Here is an 11,793-nt window from a genome sequence, read left to right on the forward strand (position 1 = left end):
CTAATAGCTGGTTCTGTACCCACATGGTAGAGTCACGCCTAGTGACGTCATCCCTGTTAAGGACTATATATAGCCAGAGCAGTGCATCGCTCGTCAGTTGTAGCGGTACTGCCTAGCCGTCATCTTGCTAGCCGCTCCTCCGGCACATACTTGTGCTGTACCTGTCAATCCCCCGTCCTTCTGTACTCACCGAGCCAGTTTATTATTATAATAGTTCTAGCGTTAATCGTGTTTCACTTGTCCTGCCTTAGTCACACTTGGAACAATATAGTACCCAGACCCTCAGTACAAATCCATCAGGTGGTCGCAGAAACAGACACCTGACAGTGGCGCCCGAACAGGGACTGTCAGGTGTCTGTTTCTGCGACCACCTGATGGATTTGTACTGAGGGTCTGGGTACTATATTGTTCCAAGTATGACTAAGGCAGGACAAGTGAAACACGATTAACGCTAGAACTATTATAATAATAAACTGGCTCGGTGAGCCAGTTTATTATAAGCCTCTAATGTTCTTATAACAATTTTCGAACGTCACCATCATCATTCTCATTCATTGGCACGTTTTTAAGTCCGATTCTGAACGCTGATAAATTAGAGCCTGAAAAGGTTTAATGAAGAAAAAGTATCCCTGTGAACGAAGACCTCTTTGATGTGAAGTCTGGCACGAATCCTTATATTCAATATCTACTTTAAGAGAAGCATTCGTTTAATATCCCTTGAAGTTTTTGAAAATTATATTTACTATGCGGGATTTTTTCCAAGTGTGAACAAATATTTAATGTCAATTTCGCCATTTCTGGTGTGCAACAGATCAATTCGGATACGATTAGAAAAAGTATCGAACTACTGTGCCAATTTCACCCATACATTTCGCCCACATCATTGTGAATATTGCCTCCTTTTAATTTCTTTCACTATCTACTGGGTACGAACGAATCGGTCTAGTTCAACATCTTACATAGCAGGTATAACCGTGCCATGTGATAGCTTACTCAGTTACTCCTCGAAAAAAGTGATGGGGAGAATTTATTATGAAATGTTCAGTATTTCAGCTAATCAGTTCAAATTTGCCTATTAGTTGCATCATAATCTCGTCTTCGATACTTCTCACTATTTTTGACCGCTGCCAAGAGATAGCAATCGATTGCATCTCGCAGCAGCGTAACTATGACCAAGATTCTCGTAATGCTATGAATTTTATCAAAATATCTATTACGCAGGAAAAAGAGTTGTAACACGAATCCTTCTTGACTTACATGCAAAAACTGTCCAAATTTCAAAAAATGATATTTTTAATAGGACTAAAATAGGCCTAATACGCCGCGTGGTTACTGTACCCTCCACTGATAGCAATGCGAATATATCGAACTGGAACTCCTCTAGTCACACAATTAGAAAATGTCCATTTGGTAGCATGCATACATTTGCATTAAATTAGGTATTGGCCACACGAGTTGATTATAAATATTCATCATAACTTTTAGCATTGTTTTTACTGGTAACTTGGTCAAATCAAAACAAGATTTGCCACTAATTAGGAACAAATCTTTCAAATCTTTTTATTTACAATATAATGCAGGGTGGCCCAGTGGTTACAGTTCTAGGGAAGACAATATAGACATTTGAACGAGGTTATAATTGCATTGCTCCGCGTCATATCTATCTAATCGGATTGAGCTACCTGTCAAAGTTTACGCGCGGCTGTCGTTCCGGTTTCGGTTGCGACTCTCGGATTAGAGATGAATCAGATGCGAAATGGCCGCCTCTTCTATTTAGCCGCCAAATAACACACTTGGAAAAAATCCCGTATAGTAAATATAATTTTCAAAAACTTCAAAGGATATTAAACGAATGCTTCTCTTAAGTAGATATTGAATAGAAGGATTCGTGCCAGACTCCATTATAGCCGCGCAACCTGCCAGGAGATGACTTGTTTAGTTATCTCTCCAAAAATGTCAGTGAATGCGGTTTATTATAATGTGTTCAGTATCTGTTTACTCATTTCCCATCGTCGTCACCAATTCTGCTGTAAAAATCAAATGCATGTTTTGTAACGCTGTATAAGAGAAGATAAGATGTCCTAACTCTGCCGCGTACGGGCTATTGTGGTCTCTATGCAGATCATAAGTTGCGCCTCTGCCTAATCGGAGGTGGCGCAAAGGAAAAAGGAAATAAAAAATATAAGGGTCAAATGACACCCGAAATCAGCGGCTGGTCAGGCCACCATTGGCTTCCCCTGCTCAGTAGCTGGCCTGAGTTCTTAGCGCGAGCGTGACTTAAGCCCCTGCCTTTAGTTGTGGCGCTACATGTGCATTGTGCATGGGCACGAACTTATCAACACGCAGAGCTGGGCAGCGCTACTTTGAAATGTAGCGGTCGCTACCGCTACCGCTACATGCTCTAAATATAGCGGCCGCTACTGCTGCATGCTGTCTAAATGTAGCGGCCGCTACCGCTACATGCTCTAAAATTTAGAGCATGTAGCGGTATTGCCCGCTACATTTAGAGTCTAAATGTAGCGCTACATTTAGAGTCTAAATGTAGCGGGCGCTACCGCTACCGCTACAGTAAAATGTAGCGCCACTACATTAGCCGCTACGATGGCCAAAATTATTGGAAATCTCTAAATAATTATTGTTCTGCTATTGGGATTTACTCATATATGAATTTACTCATAAACACTAAAGATGAGGTGAAAAAGGAAATACACATTCATATATGGTATGAATTGTTTAATTTCCCAGATGGAATTGTTCTTAACTAAGAATAATCAGTTGGCTAATATTTTTAGGAAGTAGCTGTCGTACGTTTGTCAGAACCGTCAGATCATCAGGAAGTGTTTCTGAACTGTTTCGGCATCTCAGCACGTGCTATGGGTACGTGACCACAGGCATATGCGTTTATTTGGGTTGTTTTTATATCTTATGGTGCTGTTACAATAACACCGTCGTTATTAGTTGTTAGATTTGAATTAATTTTTTATGGATCATAAAACAAGAAAGCGTGTACGTGATATAAAAAAACGAGCTAGACCTGGTAAGTAAAACAGTGTTAGTACGTTACGTTGAGAGCAGCAGCAGACTGAATGCATTAGGCTTTAGCTGTGAGCCTGTGTAACAGACTAACAGCAGACAGTGTTCAAGGCTTCCTAAGTTCCTACGACTACGAGTACGAGATAATTTCAAATATTTGGGCACCATAAGAAAGCTCTTGTTGTAGGCTAAGGCTTTCTATTCTAAGATAAAACTATTTTGGTTGAGAGTTTGACTGCAGGTGGCTGAGGTGGGTGGGAGAAAGAGAAACAGGTGTGACTGTGACTGACAGATTAGATAGCTAACCTATTACTATTAATACTATAAGATAATAAGACATGAAATGATGAATATTATAAATTCACTAAAAGACAATTGAACAGAATACCTAGGTAAATATTGGTTATTTGGTTTGATAAATAGGTGACAAATAAGTTACAAATAACATGTAAATAAATGATAAATAAATAATGAGTAGGCCTAAATGATAAATGAATGAAGAATGATAAATTCATTATAGCTATAATTATTGGTGGCATTGTTAATGCCTTCTAAATGAATGACAATCTATACCTATCATCTTCACTCACTTGCAAAGTTGCATACCATGGTCAGGAAGATGTGCCAGGTGCGCGGGAATTTATATTGTCATTTTAACGACCTGCGCGGTGGGCCGTACTATGCCGTTAAAAAAAATGCGCCGTGCGCCGACAGCGCCGTACTTTTAGAAAGCTAAAATAGTTTAAATATGGACGCGCGGCAATGCAAATTACGTAATCACACTGACCGTACACACAAACGTGTATCCGCACTGTGTTGTGGTTGGATACGAGTTAACTATATTGCTACCGCGTCAACTCAGTACTCAGGTTCTAAGAGTCAGCACAGTAATGAATATTCATTCATAGATCTCAATTCAATCGGATATGAATTACAGAACTAAAGAAGGCAACATGGCTTTAGATGTGCCATCGGTGCCTTCTAATGAATGACTGGACTGGTTGCGGCAAACAAATGGGGGGTGCCGCCCCCCAATGGGGAAACTTAGACCACCTAATGTCAGCCCTGACGGGGTAACATAGACCGGCTTGGAAATTAATTTAAAATTACCATATATAACATTTCATGTTTGATACACCTATTAATGTTTTTTCTTTAGGTTTCAGACTCTACAGTGTCTTATATATGGTAATTTTAACTTAATTTCCAAGCCGGTTTATGTTAATCCTGTCAGGGCTGCCATTAGGTGGTCAGAGTTCCCCCGTTCGGGGAAACTTAGACCACCTGGGGGGGCGGGACCCCCCATTTGCAAACTATGAAACTTTCCTCAAATTTGTCATTTGCATATGTAACTAGAAGAGTTCTACTACAATGCACCAAAACCTGGAGTTATTTGGAGTTATTTTACCAAAAAATATAATTGATTTTACCACCCAGTCTAAGATACCCCCAGAGCTGGGGTAAAAAAGACCATCGATTTTTTTTAAATTACATCAAAACTATGAGAAGCAGGAGCCAGCAATTTATGGTGAGTGAAGCTAGAGTATAGACCTGTATTTTGCATGTTTCATTTTAAGTTTAACTTATCTAGTAAAAAAATGCATCATTTAAAAAAAAAAGTGGTCTAAGTTACCCCAGTTTACGGTAGCTGTTGTAGACCTACATTTGTCAGAACCGTAAAAAATGCATATACCTAGCATTTTTTATCTGTAAGCTTACAGGACAGCTTGTAATTTTGCACAATTTTGATTGGGTCAAGTGAATTCACTACTGTCAAACGGGGTAAAAAGGGATGGTTTTGAGCATTTTTTGTTCATAACTTCTTACCATGAAACATTTCACAAACAAGTTTTAAAGTTTAGGCTCATTTCATAGCTCTTTGCGAAGGCTATGGTATCTAATGGCATCTTAAAAAAAATTCCATATGCTATTTGTAAGGTGCTAGATGCAATATAAAAGGCTCCTGAATTTATCTGGAAATGAGGTAAACAGGGACACTTGAAATAAAACTCAGTTTTAAACGTTTGAAGCGTGCAGAGTGTACTCACCTGTTGCCAGCAGTACTTCAAAGTCCTCCTTTTCCTTTTAGATGTAACATAATGATGAGGAGCTCAACAAGCTTCTTTAGCGAGTGACCATTGCATTGAGTGACCTGGATGTTAGGAGTTCTGCCTAACATCCAGGGCTCCAGGCTGTTCTGCTCCCCATGAAGATTTTATTTAAATTTAAATTTTGATTTTTTGCTTAAATTTAAAATTTAATTAAAAATCTTTGTGATTAACCCATATTTATCTTTGCTGTAAATGTGTTTTAGGGTTGTCCCTAACTCTAATTCCCCAGGGGGTTGTCCCTAATTACCCCAGGGGGGTGTCCCTAATTACCCCGGGGGGTGTCCCTTATTACCCCATTGCACAGAAATGGCTGCAATTATTTTTTTGAATTAGATAGGCAAATTCTGTCAATTGCGTTTTCAAGCCAACACCTGTGTGCAACTTTTATGTAAGTAAAATTTTTTAATACGGCAAATATTTTTTTGCTCCAGACCTTAGTAGAAGTACTTTTCCAAAACTGCACTTTTTGCACTTTTTTGCAGCGATAGTAGAGATAGTAAATGTTTGATTTCTTGACTAGCTTTATACATAATAGATTGTAAAAATGTTGAAGTTTATGCCACTATTTTTAGTTTTGCAATATTTTGATTAGTTTAGCTGTACAACATTTCTATGAAATATGGGACGCGCGTCCCAATTAACCCGACCTGTACCTTTTTACCCCGCCTGTCCCTTTTTACCCTGCTTGACGGTATAACAAAAAAGATTGTAAAAACATACCTATCTGAAACAGAAAAAAATGCTTTAGTGGCAACCATCATATTTTTTGTAGAAATAAATCATAGTTTAGTTTTATTAAGGTACTTTTCATTCTATGTTGCCCAGTGCACAATTATATCTATGACATTCTATGCACAATTTTGTGATGGCCAATGATGCATTAATTTCTTGTTAAGTGAAATCATTTTTGCTGCACAAAGTAAATGGAATCAAAATTCTTTGTTGTTAATTGATATTTTGTCCACTGGAGCCTTTGCTAGCAAAGGTTCTACTGTAAATGCATTTTTAGGGGTGTCCCTTATTGCACTGTCATGCAGAAATGACCACCATTTTAGTTTAGAATGAGCTATGTAAATTCTATCAATCACGTTTTTAAGCCAACACATGCATGCAACTTTTATGTAAGTAAAATTTTTTAATACGCCAAATATATATATATATATATTTATTTGCTACGGACCTTAGGAGAGGTACTCTTCCAAAATCTCACTTTTCACATATTTATCCAGGGATTTTTTAGTGGTAGTAAATGTATGATCTCTTGACTTGCTTTATGCCACATAGATAGGAAAAATGTTGAACTTAATGCTGCTATATTTAGTTTTGTAATACTCCAATTTGTTTAGTTGCTGCAACATTTTTACGAAATGTCAGACTGTCCCAATTTACATTTTATCACACCTGTTCCTTATTGCCCTATTTGACAGTTTGTAGTCCTTAAGAATTTTTACTCCGACACACGGCATGACTTTATAAAAATACCTAATCATTGATTGTTTAAATTTGTCCATTTGTTGTATTGAACCCCAGACACCTCAAGGGGGACTTCTGACATGTGTCTGTGCTCGTCCTATGAGATTTTGTGCTCCTAGGGGGATTGTTCCTGAGCGCCCCACCGCTGAGCTTGCGGTGTTTTAACTGCGGGCTTAAGTTTTGGAATTAAGTTAGTATGTAGGTGGGAATGCAGCATAATTCATTATACTGCTGGGAATGCAATATAATGCATTCTAGTATGCAGTTTTAAAGTGTTCATATGGATGCTAAATGACACTGCAATTAAGCAGTTCATTTGAATTTTTTACTGTACACATTTGTATATGCTCTTTGATAATTAAAAGTGAGATTTGCCTCACCTCATATTCATTTTTCCCACAATTCCATAAATATAGGGGCAGAACAGAACTATAATTGAATTTGGATTATCTCTATTTGATGGGGAAAGCTATCATGTTCAAGAATTGGTGTGGCAAGGTTCCTTATTTCAACAATTACCAAATAATTAGCACGTCTCCACATAATTTAGACATTTTTGCAGATGTAAGTAGTGAAAATGGCACTATTACTCACTTAGGACATGGCTAGCTTGCCTTAAAAGCCCACATGTCACATTCCTCCTCATTATGCACACACTAAATAAGCTTTTTTGTTGCAGAGCTGTCGTCTGAGAAGGATGGTTGGACCAAGCATGGCTACCACCGCAACTTTGATCTGTCCTTATCGTCTGCTCCTGATAATGTATTAAGTTTACATAGTAATAGTTGATTGCATTAAATTGTTCTTAAAATGTAATGTTTGGTTAAAATTTAGGAAATTTTCCGTTTATTTGCAAGTTGATCAAGAAAGAAATTTGGATTGCAAGGAAATTGTCCGTTATGCTTTTAAAGACTTAATTTTTTTATATTATTTTATTTATCATTTTATTTAATTGTTCATTATTTTAATGATATTAAGATCAATCTTTATGATGATTTAGAATGTATTACAAGCTATGTTGTGGAACTTGAGTTACAAGTTACATTATGATATGTTATATTATACATTATATTATACCTACTTATATTGTTATGTCATTTTACATAAAATATTGTGATATGTTGTATAATATATAATTTATAAAATGATATGTATTTTATTCACTGATGCTGATAGGTGAGCACAGCAGAGTTTGTGGAGCGCTACGAGCAGCCGTACCGCCCCGTGGTGATACGAGGCTGCACCGACCACTGGCCTGCTGCTCAGAAGTGGGTCATGCAGGTGCGTAGTGGGTCACATGTATGGTACCTATACTGCTGAGATGTTCAGAACAGTTCAGTGAGGTGTTCAGAACAGTTCAGTGAGGTGTTCAGAACAGTTCAGTGAGGTGTTCAGAACAGTCCAGTGAGGTGTTCAGAACAGTTCAGTGAGGTGTTCAGAACAGTTCAGTGAGGTGTTCAGAACAGTTCAGTGAGGTGTTCAGAACAGTTCAGTGAGATGTTCAGAACAGTTCAATATACAACACAGCCATCACACTGCAGTGTTCTGAGAAGCCTAATAATCAGTTTATGTCTAAAATAATTTTGCAATAATTCTTAGTGTTATTGGTACCTATCTTTTTTCTCTACATCTGTCATAGAACAGAACAATACAATATATCTTCATTAATCTGATCATGTCTACTTGCCTTGTTGTTTTACTTTTAACAAACCTAAATAAATTATTTTGATGAAGTTAACTGTAATTAATTACACTTTAGATATTAAGTTCCTATATTACAACCAAACTGCAAATAATTACACTTAGATTATTAGTTCCTATATAACATGTTACATGTACACTTAACATTCCTGTACAGCGCCTGGCCCACAAGTACCGCAACCAGAAGATTATTATGTTCCTATATAACATGTTACATGTACACTTAATATTCCTGTACAGCGCCTGGCCCACAAGTACCGCAACCAGAAGTTCAAGTGCGGAGAGGACAACGAAGGCTACAGCGTCAAGATGAAGATGAAATATTACGTAGAATATATGAACCACAACAGAGACGACTCCCCGCTCTATATATTTGACAGCAGTTATGGTGACGTGAGTCTCATTTAGTCTAACCTTTATTCAGTTATTTATTTGTATATTCAGGGTAGAGCCCTTCTTTTAGACACGTTTGGTTAAAAATAATGCCAGTTTTATTAAGAATTTCTTTTGACTTTAATTTATAAAGCTTTCTGATGGAAGGTACAAGGAAGGCACAATAATGTTATGTCAGTTATTTATATGAGTTTGTTTATTATTTATTTTGCTATTTGAAGTTTTTGGTCCTGTATTCACCTCATTAGCTGAACTGATGCTATATTGGTAATTTCTTACCTTGGACAATTTTTTCAGTGACATAAGTACAGTTTACTGAAGTATGTTTGGTATGAGATCCTCCTGATACAGGGTGCGGCGCGGGAACTTACTTATTTGAATTGCGCGCCACGTGGCGGCCATTAGTCCTAGGAAGGTGGCGCCATGCGCAATATGGTGCGCGGGCTATGAAGTTTTTCGTCCACTCAGTTCAGTTGCGACCATGCAGTGGTCGAGAGAGGAGCGCGCGTTCGCAGTCTCTGTGTACTTTTCTAGTGGCCGGTCTATCGTTGCAACCCAGCGTGCGTTTAGGAGGCAGTTTAATGTCGCGCCCACTGGTCGTGTTCCTGGTCGTACATCAATCGTTCAGTGGGTGAATACTTTTATGAATACAGGCAGTGTGTGGAAACAAAAACCAGGTCCTTCCAAAACCACTAGGACGCCAGAAAATGTCGAGAGAGTAAGGCAGGCGGTTNCTGCTGGTCTGACACCTGTCTCTTATACACATCTAGATGTGTATAAGAGACAGGTCATTATAGAGACAAGTGTGTCATTATAGAGACAAGTGTGTCATTATAGGGACAAGTGTGTCATAGGACCAGAATGTCCTATTAACTTGTGTTGTGTCGTCAGCACCCACGACGCAAGAGGCTGCTGGAGGACTACACAGTACCTGAGTACTTCAGGGAGGACCTGTTCCAGTACTGCGGGGAGGCCCGGCGCCCCCCCTACCGCTGGTTCGTGGTGGGGCCCCCGCGCTCTGGCACAGGCATACACATCGACCCTCTGGGCACCAGCGCCTGGAACGCCCTCATCTCGGGACACAAGAGGTGCTGGCATCCTAACAGGAAATACAAACTAAAGAATAACACATTTATTTGAACTTCTTCTAGTAGGAACACTTACAATAATATCCTTTTGTTTATAAGGTGCTATAGGCACCAGCGCCTGGAACGCCCTCATCTCGGGACACGAGAGGTGCTGGCATCCTAACAGGAAATACAAACAAAACTATTGTACATTTATTTAAAACACACAAGAAATACAAACAAAAGTATCAGACATTTATTTAAAGTTCTTCTATCAAGAATACTTCCAATAATATCCATTTGTTTAGAAGGTGCTATAGGCACCAGCGCCTGGAACGCAATCACCTCGAGCCGCACAACGAGTTTACATAAAGTGAACATCGTGATAGCAGTCATAAAATTATTTAAAAATGTTGTAGAAAGAAAGCTTCACATAATATTTTCTAAGTCACCAAAGTGTTTGATGAAGGCTTGACTCACAACTCACAAGGACATAACATTTCTTACATATCAGCTAAGTGCAATAGATGCCACAACTGCTGTTAGCTTGACTTTAATTCAATCCAATAATGGAAGTTAAGAGTTAAATGATAGTAAATATTATGAATTTAATGGTGTATGTAATAGATTAACTTCCTTACATATACTAGCACATTGCTGTTGATGGCGTCCTAAAGCTTATTATTTTGTTGGAGACTCAACATTTTCTTTATAAAAACCTTGTCCTCTCATTATTTATTTGAAGTTACAAGTTATTGTTTGTGGAAAGCATGAAAGCTGAATAAGCGAGCAATAACATACAGGAAAATATCCGTGTTGTAAGAACAAATCAAAGTAGTTTACTAAAAGCTTTAATTTCAGTTTCCCAACACGAGCTCATCTCTTAAAATAAATTTTGTTTTCATCACTGTACAGAAAATAGTGAGGTGCGATGTTTTGCGTGCTGTAGCGGCCTGGTGTATTACAATCTAGTCAGGGCACAATATTCTTTCTCCTTACTCGCCGGAAAAACTTATACGTAATTCCTTAAATTTTGGCCGTGTAGCACAGCAACTTTGAAAGAAGCTGGTGCAGTCGAATGGCAATATGCTTTTAAAAAAACTTCTTTAAGACCACATTTCTAAAGAGGCCGGTGTCTCCAATCTTACACATGTACAATGAATTTCTTATTTTATTTTTAAATATTTAAAAAAATTATTTTTTTTTTATTCTGTCGATTGATTCATGCATTGTCTCCGACTTTACGCAAGTGTGCAAAATTTCAGATTGATTGGACAGGTAGAAGTGTGGTAAATATTGATTATAAGATTTGTAGCAGACAAACAAACAACAAGAACTGAAGTTAAATAGAAGCGTGGTAATAAAAAGTAATATGCTACACTCTGGTCTGAGCCATGATGTGCCATAGATTTTTTATTTTAATGTGTTTTTAGTTTAATTAAAATGTAAGGGTCTGCCTACGGGTGGCGTGCAAACCTGCCTGCCTTCAAACTTTTTATTTTGGATCGAATTATTTTTAGTAATTTTATAGGCTGTATTAATTACGGTACCTGTAATGTTAGCAGTACTTATTGCCTATGGTGAATTCAGCATAGTTTCAAAATATGAATGTTCAATTAGCTAACACTCCTACCATTGCAGAGTCAGATGATATGCTAAGCGCTGATGCCTGATGTTTGCAGCATCAGAGGTCATGCTACGCATTGATGCCTAAAGTTTGCAGCACGAGACTATTTACATTATACATCATTATAGATGATGTTTGTTGTGCAGATGGTGTTTGTTCCCAACACAGACGCCCAAGGAACTGCTGAAGGTGACGAGCAGTGAGGGCGGTAAGCAGAGCGACGAAGCCATCACTTGGTTCCGTGTGATCTACCCCAGGACGCAGCAGCCAGACTGGCCTGCGGAGTACAAGCCTGTCAGTCCCTAGCGTTGCAGTTGCTGGGCGGCTTTAAACGGCTTTATTGTATTGTGCCTTCTTTAGGAAACTGATTTCACATCAATAATTGTTA

The 11,793-nt window shown here is 38.3% G+C and overlaps 1 protein-coding gene across 1 annotated transcript in view; it reads left to right on the forward strand.

Annotated features, from left to right (window-relative positions):
* Window positions 1-11,699, forward strand: part of LOC108676173 (bifunctional arginine demethylase and lysyl-hydroxylase JMJD6) — a gene marked incomplete at both ends in the record, with an annotated part of 15,817 nt that extends 4,118 nt beyond the window's left edge. Inside the window, 4 exons of the mRNA XM_018164222.1 lie at window positions 7,794-7,898; window positions 8,559-8,711; window positions 9,603-9,799; window positions 11,552-11,699. Of these exons, the coding sequence (XP_018019711.1) occupies window positions 7,794-7,898; window positions 8,559-8,711; window positions 9,603-9,799; window positions 11,552-11,699 (603 nt within the window). The remainder of the gene's footprint in view (window positions 1-7,793; window positions 7,899-8,558; window positions 8,712-9,602; window positions 9,800-11,551) is intronic.
* Window positions 11,700-11,793: the final 94 nt, after the last annotated feature.

This window comes from Hyalella azteca, unplaced genomic scaffold, assembly GCF_000764305.2.
Source record: "Hyalella azteca isolate HAZT.00-mixed unplaced genomic scaffold, Hazt_2.0.2 contig11499, whole genome shotgun sequence".
Classification (NCBI taxonomy): Eukaryota; Metazoa; Arthropoda; class Malacostraca; order Amphipoda; family Hyalellidae; genus Hyalella; species Hyalella azteca.